This window comes from Trypanosoma cruzi, genomic scaffold, assembly GCF_000209065.1.
Source record: "Trypanosoma cruzi strain CL Brener 1047053517089 genomic scaffold, whole genome shotgun sequence".
In the NCBI taxonomy this organism is placed as follows: Eukaryota; Euglenozoa; class Kinetoplastea; order Trypanosomatida; family Trypanosomatidae; genus Trypanosoma; species Trypanosoma cruzi.
The window spans coordinates 161008-183735 of NW_001849567.1; the positions used below are offsets into that span (position 1 = coordinate 161008).

The following is a 22728-nucleotide window of genomic DNA, read 5'->3' on the forward strand; positions in this document are numbered from 1 at the left end:
TCAACGGTTTGGTTCATGGCAAGTTCCACAAAACTACAAGAGATGCTAACATGTGTGACGGCGTGCGAGACAAGGCTGTCGAAGAGGCCGTGGACAAACAGCGACAGAAGGCCCGCCGTGGCCCCACAAACTTGGGGCGATTTGGACAACACCTCCACAGACATCCCCCGTCCATTACTACCAGAACAACGTGAATGACGAGAAGATTGTTGTTGTTGTTGTTGTTGTTGTTGTCGCCCTCTTTTTTGTAACATCTCGTGCTGGATGATGGCTGCCTTTGTGCCAAAGAGAGTCTCTGTCTTTCCAGCACCCGCCGGCCCAAAGGAAAGAAACACCATGTTTACACCCGACAGAACATCCGCAATGACATGCTCCAGGCGAAGGGTGGCAAAAAGATCCTCATCAATCATAAAATTTTGCGTGGTTGTGTTCTCCGCAGGGATTGCCTCAGATGCAGCCGGGGCGGAAGAAATGCCAGAAGCCGCTGCTAGTGCAGATTCCGATGGCATGCGTCGCCGAAGAGACGTCATGGCGTACGCCAAATCCACGACAAACGTGCGCCGTCGGTCTAAATCCACCACGGTGCACTCATCTGTCACGGCAATTCTCGCCCGGTAATTCCTTTCTTCTTCTTCTCCCTCGCGTTGTTGCTGTTGTTTCTCCTGCGTTCGCTGCGGTGGTTTCTTCGGGTACTCGTCCCGGGATGCCTCCTCCCACGCGGGACCCCCGCTACGGGGCGCGGCACCAGCCACCCGAACTACAACACGTTGGCGCCCCTTCAGCTCGGCCAGTGTGTTCTCATATTGCTTCTGCAGCAGCTGCGTCGCAGCAAACTCCTCCGCCGTACGCCGCAGGCAACACTCCGCCTCGTTGTGCTTGCAATCAACGGCGTTGGCCCTCTCCTCCACGACACGCAGCCGTTGGCGCAGCTCGTCACGTTCGGCAAACGCCGCCATGCGTGCTGTGCGCAACTCCTTCAGTGCATCAATCTGCTGCCGCAGGACCTCGCCAAGCCGATGTGTCTTGCGGGAAACGAGGGCGAGTTGCTGCTCTGCCGCCTCATACATGTCGCCCCTTCCGCTTGTTTGAGTCGATCCCCTTCCCAGCGGCTGTGCCCGTCACTCAAGCCCGTCCGTGTCCCTCCTTTACCCTCTCTGTACATTCATGCGTATATATGTTTGTGTGTTCCCAGGCCAAAGGAGAAAAGCCAATTAAAACCAACAAACAACAACAAAAAAAAAAGAAAGGGTGGAGGTTGACACAGCAAGCGGGATGTGTGCATGAGACAAAACCACGTGACGATCCAATGAAAAAAGGAGGACGGCAGCGGGAAAAAAAAAAATAATAATAATAATAAATAACTAAGAGGAGGGAAATGTCACAATGACGCAACAGGGTGAAGCACGCATATGCACATACACAGACAGACACATACATATATATATGCACCTCCGTAAGAAAAACGAAGAAGAAAAACAAGAAGAAAAAAGTAAAAAAATTTGCACTGCATCGCCGCAGAAAAAAAAAAAAAAAGCACTCACAGTAGAAGAAATGGAAAAAGGAAAAAAAAAAAAAAAAAAGACAAGAAAAGGAGCGACACACACGCAAACACACACACACACTGAAATAAATGAATATAAACATATAAATACATACATTTACATTTACATTTACATACGTACTTGTTTCTCCATGCCAACTTCCACTCCGTCTTAATTTATCAGCCTCATTTCAATTCCTCCTTTTCCTTAAATTGCCAATTTATTTTTACGTTTTTTTTTGTTGTTGTTGTTGTTGCCTCGCCCCCATGCGTGCTTGGGGCCTCATGAAGATGGACACCACAAATTCCGTCTCTTTTCTCCCCCCACCCCACCCCGACTCCCCCTCTTCACCTCTCGCCATCCACGGCAGCCCCCCCGCTGCGGTGCTTCTCCCCCTCCTCCTCCGCAGGCACAGACGTACAACGCGTCCACATCCCCTGCACCAAACAAAAAAAGACATCCAAAAAAAAAAAAAAAAGAAAAAAAAAAAGAAAGAAGAAGAGGTTGTGTCTCACACCATGACAGCACGAAAGTCACGGCGCTCCCAGTTGCCGTACATCATCATCTCCAACGCCTCTTGTTCCACCGTTAGCAATGGACAGCAGAGCATAAGAAGAAAATCCTTCGCGACAGTCCCTTCGATACGGTACCGGCAACGTATCAGATAACGCAATCGACAGCCAAAGAGTGTTGTTCCTAATCCATGATAAAAGTATCCAAAGGGAAGACCACATGTTAACAGGTCAACTAAGCACATAGTCAAGAAAGACCGTGGCATACGTCCCTCGTATCCAAAAAAACCCTCGCAGCAAAAACGGTAAGGCTCACGTCCACGTTCTTCTTCCTCACGAAAAAGAAGGTATGTGAGTTCTGCAATACTGCAACGTAAGCAGAAAAAACGCCAAATAAAATGACCCCCTGCGGAAATGCAATACGACCTCGGTAAAATTGTCGCAATGCGCTCTCTCCTATTCGACAAAGCCATCTCTGCTGTCTCAACTAAAGTCGCATACATGTAATTCCCTCGCAGAAAAAAGCATGGCGCAAATAAATTATACAGCCATTCCTTTCGATCAAGTACTGGGGAGGCAAGGACAAGAGGTCGGGTGGTCACAGTGATTCGCTCGCGATTGTGAAACTGCTCCCGCAGTGACATGTAAGTAAATTCGCGTCTCAAAATATTTGCCAACGGCAAATCCTGCGGCCCCGTTTGTGCTTCCGTCAAATCCCTCCCGCTCCTCTGGCCGCCTCGCAGGGAGTCTGAAGAGCTCGCCGCTATTTGCACCCGCTGTCGTCGTTGCGGTGATGACCGCTGCTCCTGCTGTCGCCCCTCCCGCGTCGCCGCAGCCCGCGTCGGCGAATAAATCGGCTGCCGCAAGAGTCCCGAAGGGCGCATGAAAAAAAAAAAAAAAAAAAACTACAAAAAAAAAACAAACAAACGACAAAAAAAAAAAAGGAAAAAAGAAGTCAGAATAAACGGCATCTCATCGTCGTTTCTCGCTGCTGTGGCCGCGGGGCCCTCAATCCACAAAAAGCGTGTACGTCTCCCCCACACACAACCACCACCACCACACGCACATCATTTCAATCACACTTTTCTCCTTCAATCGATGCACTCGGGTCATCCCTCCTCCTCCACTTTGGCTCCCCGCCAACTCGCTTTTTTCATCCCTCTTTTTTTCTTCTTTATGGAAAGAAAGAATTTTGTTGTTGTTGTCGCTTCCATGCGGAACTGTAAAAACAACTTTCGCAGCCGACAAATGGCGTCAACGCGAACGCCACAACCCTCATTAACGCGGGGGTACACAAACACACAAAATAGTTCTCCCTTTCCGCTGGCACATTAGGAGGCGTGGCCAGTGCGCATCGCCCAACCCAAAAGACACACGCATCACACCGACGAGTACATAAATTCACGTTCTCTCCCTCTCCCTCTCCCTCTCGGTATGGCGCTGACACTTCCCAATGTACTCTCGCCACACGTCTCGGTAGCCGCGTCGTCGCACAAATACCAACAAAGAAGTAAACAAAACTGAAAAAAAAAAAAAAAAAAAAAAAAATTGACCTCTCTGAATGGCAATGGAGCGTATGCCGACACAACACACACACACACACACACACACACACACAACGCACTGAGAGAAAAAGAGACACACAAAAAATTTTCTGTTTTCCTTTTTTTTCCCTCCGTTCATTGCCCTCCACTCAAACAAACAGAGAAATGCATCAATAATAATAAAAAAAAAAAGGAAAAATAAAAAAATAAAAATAAAATAAAAAAATGAAATAGAAAAAAGCAACATCCAGAGTTAGCAACCAAATTTATATAAAAAAGCCTTCAGAATGAGTAATGCTTCCAAAAAAAAAAAAGAGAGAGAAAGAGAAAGAGAAAAAGAAATGCTGGCAAATATCCATTCCCATAATGCTTCCATATTCTTCTTTTTTTTTTTTTTTATATAATAATAATAATAATAACAATAATAATAAGTTTCTCACCCAGATGATATAAACATCCATCTACATATATAGATGAATATAGATATACAGGTAAATAGATTGATAGATACCGACACTTACATGTATATAAATATGTATACTTATGTACCTGTTGCGTGGCTCACTCTTGGCTTATACTAGTCTCTGGGGTATTCACCAGTGAAACTTCTGCTAATTGCTCCTCCAATATGTTTTGTCGAACATCTTCAACAGAAATTTCCGAAGCGCACCTGCACGCCACAAAGCTGACATCTGCACTCTCTCCGGTAGTATTACTGCAAGCACATATCGCTGTCTGTCCATTCAACGGCATTTCCGTTTTTGTGACCTTGTCTGGTGGATGCACAGAAAGTGACGCTTCAGCACGACCCGAATGCCGCTCCTCCGTGCAAGAGGAAAACTTCTCCTCCACAGATACGCCAGGAAAGGAGGATATACAATACGGAATATTAAGCCCAATAGGTCTCCCGTACTTACCATTTTCTTCACATGCATTTGCAACCTCCACAAAATGGGAAATAATTGGGGTAAAAAAGGCGGGATGAAAGTAATGCCCCATGCTTTCCAGAATTACCAACTTGGCACGCGGTATCACAGACGCCGTGCGATGGCCGTGGGCAGGTGGCATCAGCACATCCTGCTGGCCGTGGATCACTAGAGTCGGACACGAGAGAGAACGAAGGTCCTCGTCACGTCCGGGGCATCTACGAATCGCCGCAGCCTGTCGAATGAGGCCCGCCGAGTAGGAACTTCTCTGCAGTGATTTTAAATACCCCCGCTTTAAGTGTTCCTCGTCAACCGGCAAAGTGCCCCTCAGTAGCTTTTTTATTGATTCAAGACGGAAGTTTATAAGTTCATCAAGCGTGCAATTCACAGGTGGTTTCCGTAGAAGCCACATTTTAACCCACAGCTGAGGATCTGGAAGGTCAGGGGCATTTGTTGTTGACATGATGCTTGTGAGGCTAAGGACACGGTGCGGAGAAAGAAGCGCCATCGTCTGTGCAATCATGCCACCCATACTGATGCCCATAACGTGGGCAGATGGAATGCCAAGCGCATCCAATAGCCCCAGAGCATCACGTGCCATGTCCTTAATCGTGTAGGGAAGACGTTCCCCAAAGGCAAGAGCTTTTGGCAGCAACAGACGAGCTGGTATGACACTACCGCGTTTCTCTACTTTTGTGGAAAGTCCAATGTCACGGTTATCAAAGCGCACTACAAAAAAACCACACTTGACTAGTTTTTCACAGAACGCCTCATCCCAGGCATATATTTGCATGTTAAGCCCACCAATGAGAAGCACAACCGGCATCTGTTTAAGTGGATCACCAAAACATTGATAGCAGAGCTCGATGCGCATATCACTTGCGGTGCAATACCGCACAAATGTCACCATCTCTTCAGAACGCATGATAACTAATAACTTTTATTTGACTCTCCTTCACCCTCTCACGCTGTATTTTCGTATATGGTTGTATATGTATGTATCTCCCTCACAAACTTCTGTTTCTTTGTACTTCTTCTTCTTGTTTTTGTTGTTGTTGTTGTTGTTGTTCTTTTTTTTTCTTTTTTACTCTTCACTTTTTACTTCGTGTTGTGCCGCTACTTAATTTGCGGTGTCGCAGTGCTTTCCTGTCCCCTGTGCCACCTTCCACTCAATCTTTCCACCCCTCCCCTCCCTTTAGTAGCACTGTGAGCACATGATGGGTAATTATGTATAAAAGTAGGGTAAAGGAGACATGTACACGGCATACAGAGACAATAAATAAAACGTAAACAGACACGACACGTATCACACACACAATTGACAATGATGCCTCTTGTCCATTCTTGTTCCATTCAGCAGCAGCAGCCATTCAACCAAAAAAAAAAAATATAATAATAATAAATAAATAAATAATGAGGAAATAAAAAAAAATCTCTCCCACTCTCTCCCACTCTCTCCCTATATATATATACCGATATCAATATAATAGATTTATGGATGTATTTATTTATTTGTTTCCCCACACATTCGTCTAAGATCCGCTGAGGTCTTTTGTTTTTGTTTTTGTTTTTGTTTTTCTGTTTTTTCCCACATTATTCACTGGCATCGGCTCTCTGTGCATTCCACACAATCTCCTGCGCAACGGCGGGGAAGAGCTCCTCTGGTATGGAGTGTCCCATAAGTGGGAACAAGACCAGCTTGGCTGAGCGCCCAATCAGTTTGGCGATCTCAATACCATTTTCGTATGGAACAAGCCGGTCGAGCATGCCGTGTATCACAAGTGTTGGTGTTTTCAGACCCCTTAAGCCCTCCACACGACTCTCCGCCCGTTGAACCGCAGACAGGTGGCGACGCAAACTCGTAGAATCATCGGGAGCGCGCTCAATAATTTTTTTCATAAATTCCCGTTGCTTATCCCTATCGATCGGGTAGCCGTCACCCGCCATGCGAAGCGCCAGGCGGCACTTGAACTCAACCAAATCCTCAAGCGCAGAGCTAGCCGGCTTCTCCAGAAACCCCAGCTTGACCTGCCAGCCTTCCCGCACTCGATTAGGGTTGCCGGTGTGTGAGTATATGATCGAAAGACTTCGCACACGGGTCGGGTAGTGGATAGCCATAAGTTGCACAATCATCCCGCCCATACTAGACCCCACCACATGAGCCTTATTGATGCCGAGTGTTGTCAGCAAATTCATTCCATCCGCAGCCATGTCCTCCAGCGTGTATGGTAGTTTCTCACCAAACGATAGAATTCGTGGCAGGATCATCCGAACCACGTGGGGCCCGGGGAAATCCGAGAAGTGAGTTGAAAGTCCCACGTCACGGTTGTCGTACCGAATCACGTAGTAGCCGCACGCTGCAATCCGTTCACAGAGTTCATCACGCCAGAGCATACCGACGCTCATCATGCCCATGACCAAAAGAACACATGGATTTTTAGGATCCCCAAATGAGTTGTAACATATGGATATCTCCACCCCCGTACGGGCGCACTTGCCAACCTTCACAATCGTATCTGGAGTAGGGGCCATGCGTCACAAAAGGCCTTACAACAATTCTTACAGTTGTCTTTTATCCCTCACCTCTAAGGAATACACAAACCGCATTAGACCGGGGAATTGATGTAAAATGTAAAAAGACAAAAAAACAAAAAAAAAACATAACCAAACTCATTTACCATTAACAACATCACACCACCGTGACGCGGTGAAGAAGCAGGAAATGGAATACCTAAGAAAATAACATCAATAAAACATCAATACCTCCACCCTTCAACCACCGCCATGTTTCATTGCTGCATCGCCTCTCAGTTGCCGCATTTCCTCGAGGAAATATGCGCCTGGATGAGGCCGTCTCCCCGCAGGGAGGGATGGAGGAAGGGGGCAGGGCGGGTTGAATGCACCGAACGTCCCCCCTCGCTGTAGGGGGGGGAGGGCTCCACACACACACACACCTGCGCCCATGCAGCAGCCAACACGTCCGGAGGGACCTCGTGGGATGCCCGGGGATCGTCGTGAGCCCGCGGAGTGGCGTCCATGACGTTGAGGGCCCGCAACCGCCGGAGTCCCCGCCGCGTGAAGGGCTGCAGGGAGGGGGGGAAGGGGGACGACAGGGAGAAGAGAAAAAAAAAAAAAAAACTGCCACCCGCCGCCCTCCAACAAATCCTCGTAAAAAAAAAAAAAAGAGTTAAGCCTTCAACCATAAAAAAAAAAAAAAAAAACACTACCATCCACCCAGACCCCGCCCGGTCGTACATTCTTTCCGCCCACACACACACACTTATCTCTGCCACTCAAACACAAATTGACAAGCCACAAAGATAAAAAAAGCACACAAGAAAAAAAGGAAAAAGAAGCGGATCCACTGCGTCTCAACACAAATCAGAGCCTCGATGTTGTGGGCAAACCCTGTTTTCCACGCCTTGACTGTTGCATATTTGCTGCAAGCGTATCAATAATCTTTTCACGCAGTGCGGGGTGTAAAACGTGGCCTATTCCTTCAAGAGTCACAAGCTTAGCCTGTGGAATCATGCCGGCAAGCTGTTTCCCGTTCACATAAGGCACAATGGGGTCTTTCGTGCCATGCAAAATAACTGTGGGCACATGAATGCGTTTTAACCCTGCTGTGCGGTCTTTTGCGTTCAGCAGTGCCACATACTGCCGCAAGACACCACTGAAATCAGAACTCCGCCGAAGTATGCGTTGCACCTGTTTAAAACAAGCCTTTCGATCTATGGAAAAGGAAGGTTCCGCTTCCGGCGCAAAACGTGCAATAAGATTCACTAATGTGTGTGCCAACGCCTCTTCCTCTTTTGGCGAAGGACCGCTTTTGCCATTTTTCCCTCGAAGTGAAGCAGGCACCGCAAAGCCTTTACGTGCAATATATGTGACAACCTGGGCCAATGCAAATGCTTCACGCAAAGAGGGCCGCCCCGCTTGTAAGGATCCACTGTACGTTGATAAAAATGAAAGAGACTCAACACGTTTGGAGTGGTAAATGGCTACCAATTGCGCAATCACACCACCCATACACATGCCTACAATATGCGCCTTGCGAACATTCAACGCGTCAAGTAAACCGACACTGTCCCTCGCCATGTCTTCCAATGTGTAGACCTCACGTAGGAGCTTACGACCCCCTGACACAACACCAGAGTAGGCCAACCGCATCAAATGCAGTTTACTGTCGCCGAACGCCCCAAACCAGGAGTCTGAAGAGGACGGTGAAGAAGAGAAAGATGAAAATGCATTAGCATTCCCTACATCCGTCTCATCCTCTGCAGCATTTGTAGTTGCTGTTACCGGCATCACCCTTCGATCGGTGAGAAATGTACTCCGCCCCATATCACGGTTGTCAAACCGAATGACATAATACCCACGTGATGCCAAACATTCACAGAACTTCATATCCCATAACAGGGAAGGAGAGGCGAGGCCCATGATAAGAAGCACCACGCCACCCGCGGCATCTCGCTTCCCAAATGTTTGGTAGCAAAGCCAAATACGAACCCCAGTGCTCCTGCACACGCCCACATCTACACATTTCTCACCAAAGAGAGAGTAACGATCACACGACAATGCAGCGATTGTGTTATTTGCCATGTTTTCTCCAATAATTACAGACGCCTCTGAGCCTACGCGCTCTGCAGGAGGCCTTAACAATTTTCGGGTGTCGATGCCCACCGTCCAATTTTGTCGTGTCGCGCCCAAAGACCGTCTCACAGCGGCAGCAAAAAAACGACTACTTGACTTCTTCCCTGCCTGATGCTTGGGGTGCTGCTCCTCTCACGCCCCCTCTCTCTCTCTCTCTCTCTCTTTCTCGGTATTTCTCTTCCCCTCTCCCGTAGCGACACTCAAGATGTAAACAGTCCTTTCGCTTCCCTCACTTTTGTAGAGACGTCCACAATAAAAAGAAAAAAAAAAAAAAAAAAAGAGAATTGGAATAGGGCAACAAAACTAATAAATAAAAATAAAAATAAATAAATAAAAAAAAAATGAAGTCAACACGTCCCGGTGAGAGGGAAACCAGCCGGATGGCGTCCTCAGTGAAGAACAGACAACAAAAAAAAAAAAAAAAAAAGAATAATAATAATCATAATAATAAGGACAAAAAGAGAGGACGCAGTAACAATGCGGATACATGCGCAGGCACCCAACAGAAAGTAAACAACAAGTAAAAACATCATCCAAAGTAATAAAAATATAAATATAAAAACAGGGAAAATTTAAAAAAAAAAATAAACAAATAAAATAAAATAAAATAAAATAAAACAATAAAATTGACGCCAATGACGATGACAATGACGGTGCGCCAGTCACACACACACACACACACATATATATATATATAGACAATATACATACATGTATATGTAAATATATGTGGCACCTCAAGCGGTAAAGAACAAATAGCCCTTTCTTTTTCTCTTTTTTTTTTCTTTTTTTTTTGTTTGTTTGTTTGTTTTTTTCGTTTTTTGTATTTTTTCTCTTCGTGTGTGTGTTTTTCTTTTATTTTTCTTTTCTTTTCTTTTCTTTTAAAGCCAAAAAGCAGGAAAGAATGACACGCGCCGCATTCCCTCCTCTCCTCCACCGCCACCACCATCTTCATACGATTTATTGTGTAAAATCAACAGTCTATCAAAAACCACATGTATGTGAGCTCACCACAACTGTCAAAATCTTTTTTTTTTTTTTTTTTTTCGTTCTTCTCCCTCTCTCTGTGTGTGTGTGTTTGTGTTTTCATGTGCCCTTCACCGTGATTGCCGGCTATTGCACCCCCCCCCACACACACACCCACACAGAGAGAGAGGGAGAAGAAGAGGAACACACAAACACACATACACATGCGTATAGACATGTGTAGGTGTATGAAGGCATACGTTAACAACCCATAAGAAATACAAAATCAATGAGTTCAGTCAATAATGACAACATGAAAAAAAAAAAAAAAACCATCATCATCATCATCATCATTTGTATGCATCGTGTGTCAAATTACATGCATAGCAGTAATACATACATACAAAGAAGAAGAAGAAGAAGAAGAAGAAGATGAAGAAAAGGCAGAAACAAACCAATAAATATATATTTATTTATTTGTTTATTTTTGTTAAATGTCCTCCAGTACCTAGCATAAAATACACTTAAAACAATATTATGCACATAAACATATATATATATATATATATACATATACTCAGAATGATACTGTGAGAAAAGAAAAATAAAATAAAATAAAAATGAAATTAAAAAAAAAAAAACTTTGCCGGTATGTATATATACACATATATACATATATATATATGAATGCATGTGTACACGTATGCTATGTTTACATGTATATATATATATATAATATATGTGTGTATATGTATAGATATATATATATATATGTGTGTGTGTCATTGTTTTCCCGCTCGGCATGCATTCTCATAACTGCTAACTGCGGATGCATTACATTTGAACGTGTGGAGTAGGGGGAAGAGGGTTGGGGTTAAAGGAAGCAGAGTCCACGCGATGCCCCCTTCTCTCCTGCTCCTCCTCCTCCTTTCCTCCTGCCCCTCCCCCCAATGGCCCCTGCAAAAGGGAAATAAAATAAAATAAAATAAAATAAAATAAAATAAAGGGAATGTCGCATAAAACAAAAAAAAAAAAAAGCCACACACATACACATAAATACAAAAAAGAAAAAAAAGAAAAAGAAGCAGACAATGGCGGTAAAAAAAAAAAAAAAAGAATAAAAGATCGAGTCGTCAGTACACAATAAAAAAAGAAAAAAATTTGATCAATGCCCCTACGGAGAGGGACGAATCAAAGTCAGTTGTCATGTATGGGAAAAATGTAAAGGAAAACAAAACAAACAAAAAAAAAAGATTGGGACGCATATAACGGCCATAAAGACCCCCCCACATACACATAAACAAACAAACACACGCATATATATATATATACAACAATCATGCACCGTACCATACACAAAATCATAAAATAAATAAATAAATATTTATATAAGAAATAAAAGACAAGGGTATTGGCAAAATCCAAGCCTACATGTGTCCATGTATACAACTATCAACGCATAGACACAGCCACGCATATGGAAATGGATATTGACATGAATAGGCTTTATAATGGTCTCTCTCTCTCTCACTCACTCTCTCTCTCTCTCTCTTTCTCTCTTTCTTTCTCTCCTCTTTTGTTTTTTGTTGTTGGTTTTTTTTTTTTTTTCCCTTCTTCTTCTTTCTTTCCCTTCGTTTATCTGGTTCCTCATACATACACAGATAAGCATACACTCGCTTCATCTGTGTCTATCGTTCGATCAATCATTGACGTATATACATTTTCGGTGCGGCGGTTTCTGGGGATTCTAGCATAACCTTTGCGTCTGATAGCATCAACTCAAGACGTGCCAAGGACTGTTTTACAGCTTCCTTCACGGGCCCTTCTTCCACCTCTTTTATTCGCCGCCGCATTTTGGGAATGGTTTCATTTGTGTACTTTACAAAGCGGCGAACGCTTCCAATGCGTAGATTGTAATTTTTAATCTCACCCAGTCGATGCAGCGTGGAAAGAAACTGGCTCACGGTTGAGGCATTGGAAACTTGATCCACAATGGAAAAGACGGCGGCTGTAGTAGATGGACCGCCAAGCGCAAACTGAAACATGGCACGTGGCTCCGCGGGGTTTTTGTCAAGAATGCGGTTGTAATGAATAATGCCGTCCCCGACACAAGAAACAAAGAGGGAGGACAGCAGAATGTCCTCCTCATCCCCTTTTGTGTGGGTCGTGTTCGTGCAAATTTGTTTTAAGATGGCTGACATGAGAAGAATACCGCGCTCCTCCCCCTCACTACCGAGGGCTTTGGACAAGGCGAGATCCAGCAGGTCCGAAAACTCAGAGGCGTCCTCCACAACCTGGTAGATGACACCATGCGCAACGTTGCCAAAAAGCGGGGATTGGGCCACAGTGAGCGTCACATGCCGTGGATGCTCCGTCAGCAAATCCATCACCTGGTCATCCTCCAGAAGCGACACAGAGAAACTGAGCTCCGATCGGGATCGCATCTTGGCAAAAACGTCCTTCAGTAGCTGCTTAATGACTTTCCACGAAAACCACTCGGATGGCTTATACGCAGGACAGTTTGAGTCTGCCATCACAAGCGCCACGTTGCACCCCATCAAAAACGTGTCACGCACTTCATCCAGGCTCTCTATGAAAACATTTGAGTCATCAAAGGATAACTGAACAATTTCATGTGTTTCAAACTTTTGCATCTCATCACTACCCGGTTTCTCCAATATTGCCGTGCGGCCATCCGCCTCAACATTGTTGCCACCGCGTTTCTCCAGCAGTAGGATCGGACGTACACGTGTCGTCATGGGTGGATCCACTTTGAATGAGCCCCCTCTTGTCCCAAGGTCACCCTCCTTCTTGTACTCCCCATCCTGCGTCGGTTGAACAGACTTAAAATACATACCAATCCTCTTTTCACTACCCTTGCGTGACAACTCACCCGTATTGGCAGATGGTTTTACGTTCTGTTGCGTCGTCCTATCTGGCGGGCGCCCCCCGCGAGTCCCATTGTTCGCCGCTTGTTGAGGTGGGGGCAGGGTTGAAAGCCCTGTGCCATTCGGCCACTGCGGTGGAGCGGTGGGTCGTGCGGACAGACGCGATTCTTCCAAATTCCGTGGAACTCCCATCGGTGCCGCTCTCTGCGCCACTGGACCAAACTCGTAGAAACCATTTAACATGGAATCCCGTCGTGAAAGTGTCATGCTGTTCTGCCGCCGAAATACCGGTTCTCTTTCTTCCTTTTGTGGCGGCATATCTACCGGGGCCTTCTCAGATGGCATTTGCAGAAGACCATCAGCACCGTTGTTGTATTGCATACTTGGAATCTGAGATGAAAAGCTGTAGTTGAAGTTGACAGCACTACCGTTCTGAGATAAAATGTTACTTGAACTTGCACCATTAGGACGGTTGTATGAAAAGAACGAGTTTCCATAGCCGGAGCCAAAACCAGAAAGGTTACTGCCCATTCGTTGGAAACTGTTTGTTTGTTGTAATACAGATTCTGGTGGCATATATGAAGGTCTGTTGGAGCGGAAACTACCAAATGGTCTGCTATCCACGTTCCCTCGAAAGCTACCTGTACGATAGTAAATACCCGTTGGGGCGTTGTCGTAACGAAAACTCATTAACTGAGGCGCTCGCTGCCTCAACAAGACACTGTGACCTCTCCGAATAGGAGCTGGTTTTGCCTCCGCAGAATACGGCTGCTGTCCAGGAGAACCGTACGGCATGCCTCTCATCGGGGCCTGGTAGGCACCACCGCTCGTGAGGTTGACCATACCTCCTTGAGCTGCATATGGGGCCTGTGCATTGTAATCCATGGGATCCATGCCTCTGTAGGGACCTTGCATATTCATAGAATGAAGCCGTGAGATACGACTGGGCATTGAATACCGGCCTTGCATCCCCCAGTTGTCACCGCGGTGTGCAGTTTGCATAACGTTCGGGTGGTACTGCCGGGACATGTTCCCCTGGTAATCCCTCACCATTTTTCCTGGAAAGGGGCTGGTTGTGCCGAGTACGTATTTAGGATATGTAGGTATTTACTTGTGTCTGATTCCACCCCGGGGAATCTGTGTCCCTATGGAATTTCCAAAACCCCTTTGATCCGTTTCTTTTTTTGTTCCACAAAGACCGCCACCACTTAGAGCAGCGAAATAAATGAGGGAAAAAAAAGAAAAAGAGGGGGAGGAATCCTAATAGCCGCCCCTTTGGCTGCCTTTTTCTCTCTCTCTCTCTCTCTCTCTTGAAGAATCTGCCGCAAGCCTCTTTTTTGTGTGTGTCTTCACGTGTCTACTCTTCTCCGTGTTCAGGTGCCTCCTGCCGCACACCAGGTGCCCCCTCTTGCGCGTAAAAGCCGGGGATGAGAATGACTCCCCTGTTTCTTGCTGCGATTTTCGTTTACTTGTCTCCTCCTCTTACGTGTCTGTATGCGCCTGTGGTGGTTCCCCTGTTGAGCAAATATTTGCTTTATTTTTGTTGTTGTTGTTCTTCTTTTACCTCTTGCAAGAATATGTTGTAATGATATCACAGCCTGCTGGAACTAATGTTTGTTGCTTTTCTCTTTGTTAATATTATCGGTGTTTTGTTGTTGTTGTTGTTGTTGTTGTTGTTGTTTTATTCTTCTTTATATGTAATAAAACCAACCGTGTTGAGTCACGTGAACAATTGTGAGGCATGATGTAAATACAAACAAAGAGACAAAAAAAAAAAAAAAAAAAAAGAGAGAGAGAGAGAGAAAGAAAGAAAGAAAGTGTGTGAGTGACAGAGAGAAAAAAAATAATAATAATAATTATAATGCATGCATACATATCGTGCATACACGCATTTCAATGTAGTGTCGTTGGTGGTCTCCATATCACATGGCATCCCACTGCGAAAAAAAAAAAACACACAAAATAGACATTTGCAGCAGCCCGTAATGACTTCACATGGGCACCAAGAAAAAGAGAGAAAGGAACGGAAAGGAAGGGAAAGGGGAAAGAGAGAAACGCCTGAAGAGATATTTCCTCCAACGCAAAGGTGTCACCAAAACAAAAATAAATAAATAAATAAATAAGACGCCGGCAGGCACGCACAAAACCGAGACAATTTTGTCTGTGTGTGTGTGTGTCTTTCCTTCCGGGGAGGTGGCCAATCGACGTGTACGACTCGCGGCGGGAGCAAAACTCCTCCCGCTGCCTTTTCTTCTACCCCTCTGTCTCTCTATTTCTGCCTGTCTGTCTATCCCTCTGTCTCTCTGCCTGTCTGTCTGTCTGCCTGTCTGTCTGTCTGTCTGTCTGTCTGTCTGTCTGTCTGTCTGTCTGTCTGTCTGTCTGTCTGTCTGCCTTGGGGTGGAGTGGCACAGAGAGAGAAAAGAGAAAAGTGTGTGTGTGAGCAGAGAGGGATGACGTGTCGCCCATCATATCCGCTGCGGCCGCGGGAACAACACAACAGAAACACAAAAGAAAAAAAATAAAAATAAAAATAAAAATAAAAATGAAAAAAAACAGTTCATTAAAAAAAAAAAAAAAAAGTCCAAATAAGGCTTTCAAATCATATTTTCGCATTTAATTACCTCACTTTTTTTTTCTCTCTCTCTCCCTCTCTCTCTCTATCCATTCTTTTCATTATTCTTCTCTCTTTTGTTTGTTGTTCTGCTCCACACACACACACACACACACGCCCCCACCTATTCCTCTAGAAAAAAAAAAAAAAAAAAATCTCTCCTATTCCGCACATTATTTTTCCTCCTTCGTGGTGGTAACTAATAATAACAATAATAATAATAAATTATCTCATTAAAAAAAAAAAAAAAAAAAAAGCGCTCATAAAAATAAGTACATGCTTACTCATATTTGAACTCTCCAATGATACATACATCCCATATGCACCCGTTTGACGGCACATTAATTGACCTCCTCATTACAATAAATAAATAAATAAATAACATATATATTTATATATATTTATATATAAAGAGAGGGCGAGACAAAGGGAAAGAGAAGGGAAGGGGAGTAAAAAGAGAAAGAAGGCACTGCAGCAAGATATAACTTCCCTATTATCCAACTGTTGCCTTTTCGCAGAGCCCTTCACCGCCCTTCCAGCGATTCTCATCATCCTTTTCCTTTACAAACTCATCACTAAGTTCCACAAAACGCCAGTAATCGGAGATGCGTCGCAAACTCCCCAATCCAAAGTGTTCCATCTCACGTCCAATCGCCGGGTTCAATCGATGCGCCTCATCTTCCGTCACAACGGGTTGGGTGGAGTTCAAGACATTCCGCCGCATTAAATACAATGCACGTTTTATGGAGGTCTGCCGTTCAAATTCCCGGTGAACCTTCACCTCATCTCTTGTCAAGACGGACCAAAACCTCGGCGCATCGGTTCGCATGTAGTTATGAAAAAGAAAAGCCGTGCCAGGACAGTAACTGTCCCACCCGCTCGTCCACAAGCGAACAGTGTACAGAATCTCCTCTCCATCAAATAAAAATGGAAGGTACGGATCAAAAGGAACATCCTTCACAAACTGCGCATCCCCAAAAATATATCCAGCAGCTACAAAGCCTTGGAGAACAGGATGGTCCCTTATATCAATCCACCGCGCCCCCAACTTTGGAATGTCATTGTCTAAGATAACTCCCTTACACATGGCCATAACATCCGTCTTGTTGATCTCCGCATCTGGGTCCTCCGGTGTGTACCCATTCGGGTAGTACGACATTACGCCCCAAGTGGGCATAAGCCGTGCACGTTCAATCATCTTTATATCCCATTCAGGCACAAATCTTGAATGGCTGTCAATCACCATATAGTAATCCTGGTTATTGTAGAAGAGACTTGTTAGGTAACGACCGTAAGTCGGGCCTCGTGCATCATCCGGGTGTCCAATGCGTGTCAAGACCTGACATCCGTTCAAAACAGATTCACCAGGGCCGGGCATTGCGTCGGACGAACCTTCACTGAGTAGACACGTGATGACATCCTCATCGCGTTTTGCATGCAGCACAGGTGTGTGCTTGGGATATTTCTGCTTGTCTGTGGGATCGTAGGCAAAGGGAACAACATCCTTCCAGTGAAGTTTACGAGAGCGAGTCACACCAATGTTCTTAAGCACCTCCGGTGAAGCAATGCAACTGCTATCCATTTCAAATCGCTCCTCACTGATACCCAAATACACTCTCCGAGGATTCTTCGCGCGGGTAAAGAGACTCTCTAGTGTAGTGACACATTCCTTGTCTCGAAAGGCCGCGATGGATACAAAAATAGTAGCAATGTCCACTGGTATATTTGCAGCCGGAAGATCCTTCGAAGAAAATACAGGTACCGTCTGAAGAATGCCGTCTGCATCTTCCAATTCCATGGTGGGACCACGCCTGTCAAATCTAAAAAACAGCAGTAAAAAAAATGCCACGCAAACCAAAAACACTCGAAAACATCTCTTTCCACCCCTCCCCCCACGATGAACCCTCAAGCTCCGTCCAAGCTTCTTTTTATCCATGGGCTGATGTAAATATGAGTTGTTACTTCACCTTTACTTGATTGCTTTTTGTGTGTCGAACTACACCCTTTTCCGTAAAACCTCTTCCAAATATTCAGCTGGGCCGCTCGCCGGATCCCAAGTTCATCAATAATAGAAATCAAAATATATATATATATAAGCATAGGAAAGAGATGAATGAAATACGAGTCAATTCACCACATCCTCAAAGTTTAACAACAGGTAAGTGTACATGTTTATATATGTATTTATATATCATTCCGTTACCCTCCATCATGGCCCTCTCACGCTATTAGGATTGAACATTTATGCATGTATTTATTGCTTCAAAAGGGAAAGACTTTAGGCTCTTCCAATCACAAAACTCCGCCGCGATACAAAAAAAAAAAATAATAATAATAAAAATCAAAAAGAGGGTAAGTCAAAAGGTAAAAATAAAAATAAAATAATTAAATTCGTCTAGTTGTTATCGGTTCCTTGATTCCGTGCATCGCGGTCAACCAAATAATCATAAAGTAGAGAAAAAGGACATACAGGGTTCGCTTTATCAGGATACATGTATGTTAAATTAGATAGCCAGCATGCCAAGTAAACATTCTCTTCACAAGCTCCTGAAAAAGACAACGGTAATAGAGAGGCAGTAAGTTCAGAAGCCCCTCAATTTTTGGTCCATAAATAAATAGATATATTTTGATAACCACGATTATGACATGTTGCGACCCATCCAATTTGGAGATATTTTTATTAATTACAACATGGAATTATTCGTTTTCTTCCGGCCCGAAGTCCCCGCCACACAGTGGGGACCAAAGAAGGTGAGTTAAGTTGCAAAAGTAAAAACACAAATAAAAACAAATTCGTCTAGTCGTTATCGGTTCATTGATCCGTTCAATAGCAGTTTTCAAAAAGAATTCAAAAAGGAAAAAAAAAAAAATTCGTTAAAAAACCGTATTCGTCTTCTTGTCAGAATACATTAAATTAGCCAGCCCGCTCGCAAAAATTCTCTTCACACACTTCCAGAACATCCGTGTGAAGATGCATGTAATCCTACAGAACGCAATAAACATACTCTGCTACACTCCATAAAAAACCGCAAGGGCCCATAGCCCCAGCGACACCAGAAGCACAAAATAAACACACTCATGCGCAGAGGAGTCAGGTCCGCTCGCTTCCGACGATGAACTCTCATGCTTGGGAGAGCCAGTCTTTTTGACCATTTTCAGTTCACCGGGAGTCAACTTGCGGTTGTACAAAAAGACGTTCTTCACTGATGCACTGCTGTCCCGGCCACTTTCGTCTCCCCCAAAGTAAAAGCCCAAAACATCGTAAGCCCGTTCTTCACGTCTTCGCATCGTATCCGAGGTCCCCAGAAGCTCGGCATCCAAGCAAAAAAAACCCTCGTTCCCATTTAGCATGAGTGCCACCTGGTATTCTTTTTTCGGCTCCCAAAAGTCGCCCTGTCCCGTTTGCTCATCAAACACTGTTTCCCACATCCTGTTCTCAGCGCAAGCCAGCCCAAGGAACTTCGTGCCCATTCCATCCTCCAGCATCGCGCCCAGCAGAGGAACGCTACTGCCGCCCGAAGGCATCTTTTCGATGACCACCGTCGCCACAAGAGTGAAGCTGATATCCACAAAGGTGTACTGTTTATTATTTCCCCGGCTGTTCACGGGCCATATTGCCCTGGCCCCATGCCCCGTGAACTTAAAGCCATTTTCAATCCTTATTGCGCCCAATACGGTTGCATCCACGCAGCGGTACATGTCGTTCCACTTGTCGGCAACGGATGAATCGGACAAAACCCCCACAAGACCAGTCCTGGGTGTAGACAACCCGGAGAAAAAGGCATCCACTTCTATCCAATTCCTCACGATGGACTTGATTTTGCTCAGCTCCTCAATAATTCGTGAAAGAAAAACGCCATCTGCCTTCCCATTACCCATCCTCTTCAAAAAGTACAACGCATCACCGTAGTACAGCAGGGTGTTGGCAAACTCTCGCTTCTCACCAGTCTCCACAGAGAGCGGTCCAAAATAGACCGTGTGGCTGCTATCCGCAACCCAAAGGTAAAGCGCCTTGTTATTTCTCTCCCCCGGGGGATAGCCCACTTTCTGAGTATACAGCAAGACCTTCCTTCCGTAGAATTCCACGCTGATGAGGGCTCCCACACGCCAACCCTCGCCCCGAGGAATTGGTTGTGTGGTGATCCACACGCGTGGGAGTAAATCAGAAGCTTTGGTCCACGCATCTCCCATGTCACGCGACCGGAACACTTTCTGGCCATCAACACAATAGGCAAGCATGAGAATTTCTCCCTTCTCCCATTCGGCAATGCGGGGGTCAACGCATTCCGCAGCAGGAATGCCCCTTGAGACATCCCAGTTAACGCCCTTGTCCTTGGAGTAAAAAAGCATGGATTCAATGCCACGATCATTTTTCCTCGTCGCCATCATTGGAAACACAAGCCAGCCTTCTTCCGTCACAATGCCTGAGCCACCACCACCCACAAATTTCATCAAGTCCCTTTGCTGAGTACTTTTGGTGATCGAAGCCAAAAGCGATGTGGGTGCGTCCCACTCGATCAGTTCACCCTGCTTGGCGTCCGCGGACTGCGTGGCCTTACCCACGACCAAATGAATATCCCAGCTATCGTCAATCCAATGCTTCCCAGTAGCATCACGAATAAGATAGTGGCTTCCCACAAGTAGAAACACATCACTGCCCGTCGAAACTGCCGTGGGTAGAACCGCAACGCCAAAACGATCCTTTGAACTTTCTCTGGTAAAAACGGTATATGCCCTCCAGTTGTCGGAACTGATATCAGCGACAATGGACGACCACGGCTCCGTCGCGTTGATGTACCCTGCAACAATTTCAGAGGTATATAGATCGGATGTATGCTGGGGACCATTATAGTCCTTATGACCTTCGGCAAAGGCAACCATCACTTCACCAGCAAGGGCAAGAGAGGTTGAGCCAAACGAATCCTTCACTTCAGTTGCACCACCACCTTTTATTACCACCTGCGTCTTCTGCGGCACAAATAAATCAACCTCCTGCGGCAGCTTTGCGCCCCCTGCCCCACTACTTCAATCAGCGGCCGCAGCTCCACAGGTACCGCAGCACATCATCACGACGAGGAGCAGCGCAGCAGAATAAAAGAGATGCCGGGACATGTTGGGTCTCTGCGGCTCACTCTCTCTTCCTTCCCTCCTCCTTCCGCGGGATCCGGTCATGCCGCGATGGTTGTGTGTGCGGGGTGCCTTCACAGCAGCACCACGTGAGAGCATATAAATATTTGTACGTGGGCAATGTGTGTGTGTGTGTTGTTGTTGTTCCTTTCAGAGCCTTCGAATTTCGCAGTAGCGATTCGCGCGTGCTTGCTTTCTTTCCTAGCGTGTCTGTTCAGGAAGTGGAGAGGAGCAAAGCAGCGGCAATACATTAGTTACTTCAGTGGGAACCGGAGCAGGGCACCCACGCGGACAGCAGGACACAAGACAATCCGGAAGGGACAGCACGGAGGACCATCGCCCACAGTAAAGAGCAGCAACACACACACGGAGTGCGAGGACGGCACTGACCCTCTCGCAGGCACCGCACCCACTCACCCCGCTAAACCCAGCGCCACGCACCGCCACTCCGCACCGGCCATCACAGGCGTCACGGCGGACCGTCGGTGTACGCGGGCCAGCACTCCCACGGTGCAACACGCCTCACACCCAACAGGGGAAGAGAGACAGAGAGGCAGTGAGACAAATGGATGCCGTCAAGAGGCACTCACAATCCACATGGCCTAGTAAGCATGCGGCCACTCCACGCAGAAGCGCAGCAGGAAAGGGTGAGAGGGGAAAAAGCAACAAGCAGCACAAACACACACGGAATGAACAGACGACAAGCGGAGAAAACAACGCCAAGGGCCTCACCCCGCCAGCCACACGCGGAGGCGGATCCTCACCCATCCACGACGCGGCACCCAGAATTTGCACCGCCATCCCGTCCTCAATGGTTTGCGGCCCTCACCCCACGCGGTCACACGCGGTGCATCACGCCAACAGAAAAAGAGACTCGCAATGCGCGCTCTCTCTCCCCTCCTTTCCCCTCACGCCCACGGAAGGAGGCGGCAGCTGCACGCAACTGCCAGCACCAAGTACAAAGGAAGCATCCACCTGCACTGCAATGTGTGTGTCCTGCGCGTGTGGCTGTGTGGGCCCACTGCCACGCTCAACAAAGTAGGGAAAAAAGAAAAAACAATAAAAAAGAGAAGAGGCGTAAAGCATCTGAAGGGACGCACAAACACAAATGCACAGCAGGCGTCCACGGCAGAAAGAAGTGGAAAATCAAACAACATTCATTTTAAAACAGAACAAAAAGTTTCCCGTTCCTCACATTTTAACCCCCGCACAAAGAAAAAAAAAAAGAAATGTCCTTTATTACTGTTCCACACAAAAAAAAGAAAAAAATAAAATGAAAAAAAAACACAAAAATCCACCTGGTTAGCGTGTGGTCCCACCAAACTGCCTGAGTATTTTGACCACAAGGTAAATTTAGAAAGATACATCTCCTTCAACCGTCCGACCTCCACGTGTCCGCACATCGTTTATATTTCAAGGGGTCATCTGCGCGTTGCTGCTCCCCTCAGCCTTCTCATCGGCGCGTGAGTGCGGCCTGCAGGGCTCAGTCACTCGTATGTTTGTGTGGGAAAGATGAGAGAAGCACGCAGACATGACGGGAGTCGCGTCTCTCCACCGGGAGAGTGAGCGCAGCAAAAGAAAAAAATCATCAGGGGGAGAGAAATGCTCACGAGGCCAACACCAAAGGGTGTGACGCACGAGAAGTGAACACGCAAAGCAAAACAAATCCCTAAAGAAAAACACGGCGGCAGGGCGTGGCTGTGTGTGTGGCGCTGCGGTTGTCTGCCCGCCCTGGCCGCCAAAAAAACAAAACAAGAGGGAAAGAAATGTGTGCTCCGCCCCACAGGCCCTCGTCGCACGCCCACACGTCACGGCTCCCTCAGCGCGCCGTTCGTCGCGGCCCCTCCTCATGCGTGCAGCAGGCGAGGCGCACAGGGCCGTCGTCATGAGCGTGTCGGTGGGTGTGCGAGTGGAGCAGTTGGGCGAGAAACACACAGTACCCCTCACAGGAAAAGTGCAG

At 46.2% G+C, this 22728-nt stretch overlaps 7 protein-coding genes and 1 pseudogene across 7 annotated transcripts, besides 61 other annotated features; all 8 read right to left on the reverse strand.

Annotated features, from left to right (window-relative positions):
• Window positions 1-1067, reverse strand: Tc00.1047053511309.7 (uncharacterized protein; the record flags this gene model as incomplete). Its single annotated transcript, XM_805591.1, has 1 exon — window positions 1-1067. A coding segment is annotated over one exon (1067 nt), but the record flags the coding sequence as incomplete, so codon positions are not given.
• Window positions 1-1676: a sequence feature (heterozygous, Esmeraldo-like haplotype).
• Window positions 207-234: a microsatellite.
• Window positions 1332-1361: a sequence feature (AT_rich).
• Window positions 1456-1498: a sequence feature (A-rich).
• Window positions 1556-1590: a microsatellite.
• Window positions 1597-1622: a microsatellite.
• Window positions 1677-3267: a sequence feature (haploid, non-Esmeraldo-like haplotype).
• Window positions 2004-2041: a microsatellite.
• On the reverse strand, window positions 2053-2937 carry Tc00.1047053511309.14 (hypothetical protein, conserved; the record flags this gene model as incomplete). The annotated part of the gene is made up of 1 exon (XM_805592.1): window positions 2053-2937. One exon carries the CDS (start codon window positions 2935-2937, stop codon window positions 2053-2055), a length of 885 nt encoding a protein of 294 aa, XP_810685.1.
• Window positions 2939-3007: a sequence feature (A-rich).
• Window positions 3268-4847: a sequence feature (haploid, Esmeraldo-like haplotype).
• Window positions 3462-3484: a microsatellite.
• Window positions 3577-3601: a microsatellite.
• Window positions 3636-3671: a microsatellite.
• Window positions 3779-3837: a sequence feature (A-rich).
• Window positions 3900-3939: a sequence feature (A-rich).
• Window positions 3998-4028: a microsatellite.
• Window positions 4045-4145: a microsatellite.
• Window positions 4159-5448, reverse strand: Tc00.1047053511309.20 (hydrolase-like protein, putative; the record flags this gene model as incomplete). The annotated part of the gene is made up of 1 exon (XM_805586.1): window positions 4159-5448. The coding sequence occupies one exon, from the start codon at window positions 5446-5448 to the stop codon at window positions 4159-4161; it is 1290 nt and encodes a 429-aa protein (XP_810679.1).
• Window positions 4848-18240: a sequence feature (heterozygous, Esmeraldo-like haplotype).
• Window positions 5564-5592: a microsatellite.
• Window positions 5900-5955: a sequence feature (A-rich).
• Window positions 6074-6101: a microsatellite.
• Tc00.1047053511309.30 (hydrolase, alpha/beta fold family, putative) lies at window positions 6117-7055 on the reverse strand (the record flags this gene model as incomplete). The annotated part of the gene is made up of 1 exon (XM_805587.1): window positions 6117-7055. The coding sequence occupies one exon, from the start codon at window positions 7053-7055 to the stop codon at window positions 6117-6119; it is 939 nt and encodes a 312-aa protein (XP_810680.1).
• Window positions 7905-9125, reverse strand: Tc00.1047053511309.40 (hydrolase-like protein, putative; the record flags this gene model as incomplete). The annotated part of the gene is made up of 1 exon (XM_805588.1): window positions 7905-9125. The coding sequence occupies one exon, from the start codon at window positions 9123-9125 to the stop codon at window positions 7905-7907; it is 1221 nt and encodes a 406-aa protein (XP_810681.1).
• Window positions 9318-9344: a microsatellite.
• Window positions 9428-9522: a sequence feature (A-rich).
• Window positions 9582-9636: a sequence feature (A-rich).
• Window positions 9716-9765: a sequence feature (AT_rich).
• Window positions 9767-9797: a microsatellite.
• Window positions 9840-9859: a microsatellite.
• Window positions 9860-9905: a microsatellite.
• Window positions 9939-10059: a sequence feature (T-rich).
• Window positions 10204-10223: a microsatellite.
• Window positions 10476-10496: a microsatellite.
• Window positions 10548-10591: a microsatellite.
• Window positions 10599-10631: a sequence feature (AT_rich).
• Window positions 10692-10718: a microsatellite.
• Window positions 10738-10781: a sequence feature (A-rich).
• Window positions 10793-10915: a microsatellite.
• Window positions 11052-11090: a sequence feature (CT-rich).
• Window positions 11111-11147: a microsatellite.
• Window positions 11161-11267: a sequence feature (A-rich).
• Window positions 11506-11543: a sequence feature (AT_rich).
• Window positions 11658-11713: a microsatellite.
• Window positions 11715-11779: a sequence feature (T-rich).
• Window positions 11846-14083, reverse strand: Tc00.1047053511309.60 (hypothetical protein, conserved; the record flags this gene model as incomplete). The annotated part of the gene is made up of 1 exon (XM_805589.1): window positions 11846-14083. The coding sequence occupies one exon, from the start codon at window positions 14081-14083 to the stop codon at window positions 11846-11848; it is 2238 nt and encodes a 745-aa protein (XP_810682.1).
• Window positions 14314-14341: a microsatellite.
• Window positions 14680-14711: a microsatellite.
• Window positions 14785-14848: a sequence feature (GA-rich).
• Window positions 14867-14893: a sequence feature (AT_rich).
• Window positions 15035-15072: a sequence feature (GA-rich).
• Window positions 15132-15153: a microsatellite.
• Window positions 15305-15423: a microsatellite.
• Window positions 15545-15583: a microsatellite.
• Window positions 15665-15689: a microsatellite.
• Window positions 15737-15757: a microsatellite.
• Window positions 15842-15865: a microsatellite.
• Window positions 15877-15897: a microsatellite.
• Window positions 16003-16023: a microsatellite.
• Window positions 16025-16053: a sequence feature (AT_rich).
• Window positions 16135-17577, reverse strand: Tc00.1047053511309.70 (hypothetical protein, conserved; the record flags this gene model as incomplete). Its single annotated transcript, XM_805590.1, has 1 exon — window positions 16135-17577. The coding sequence occupies one exon, from the start codon at window positions 17575-17577 to the stop codon at window positions 16135-16137; it is 1443 nt and encodes a 480-aa protein (XP_810683.1).
• Window positions 17952-18023: a sequence feature (A-rich).
• Window positions 17981-18190: a mobile genetic element.
• Window positions 18241-22728: a sequence feature (areas not merged during assembly with more than two copies in the genome that could not be assigned to a particular haplotype).
• Window positions 18349-18594: a mobile genetic element.
• Window positions 18651-20867, reverse strand: Tc00.1047053511309.80 (annotated as a pseudogene).
• Window positions 22022-22061: a microsatellite.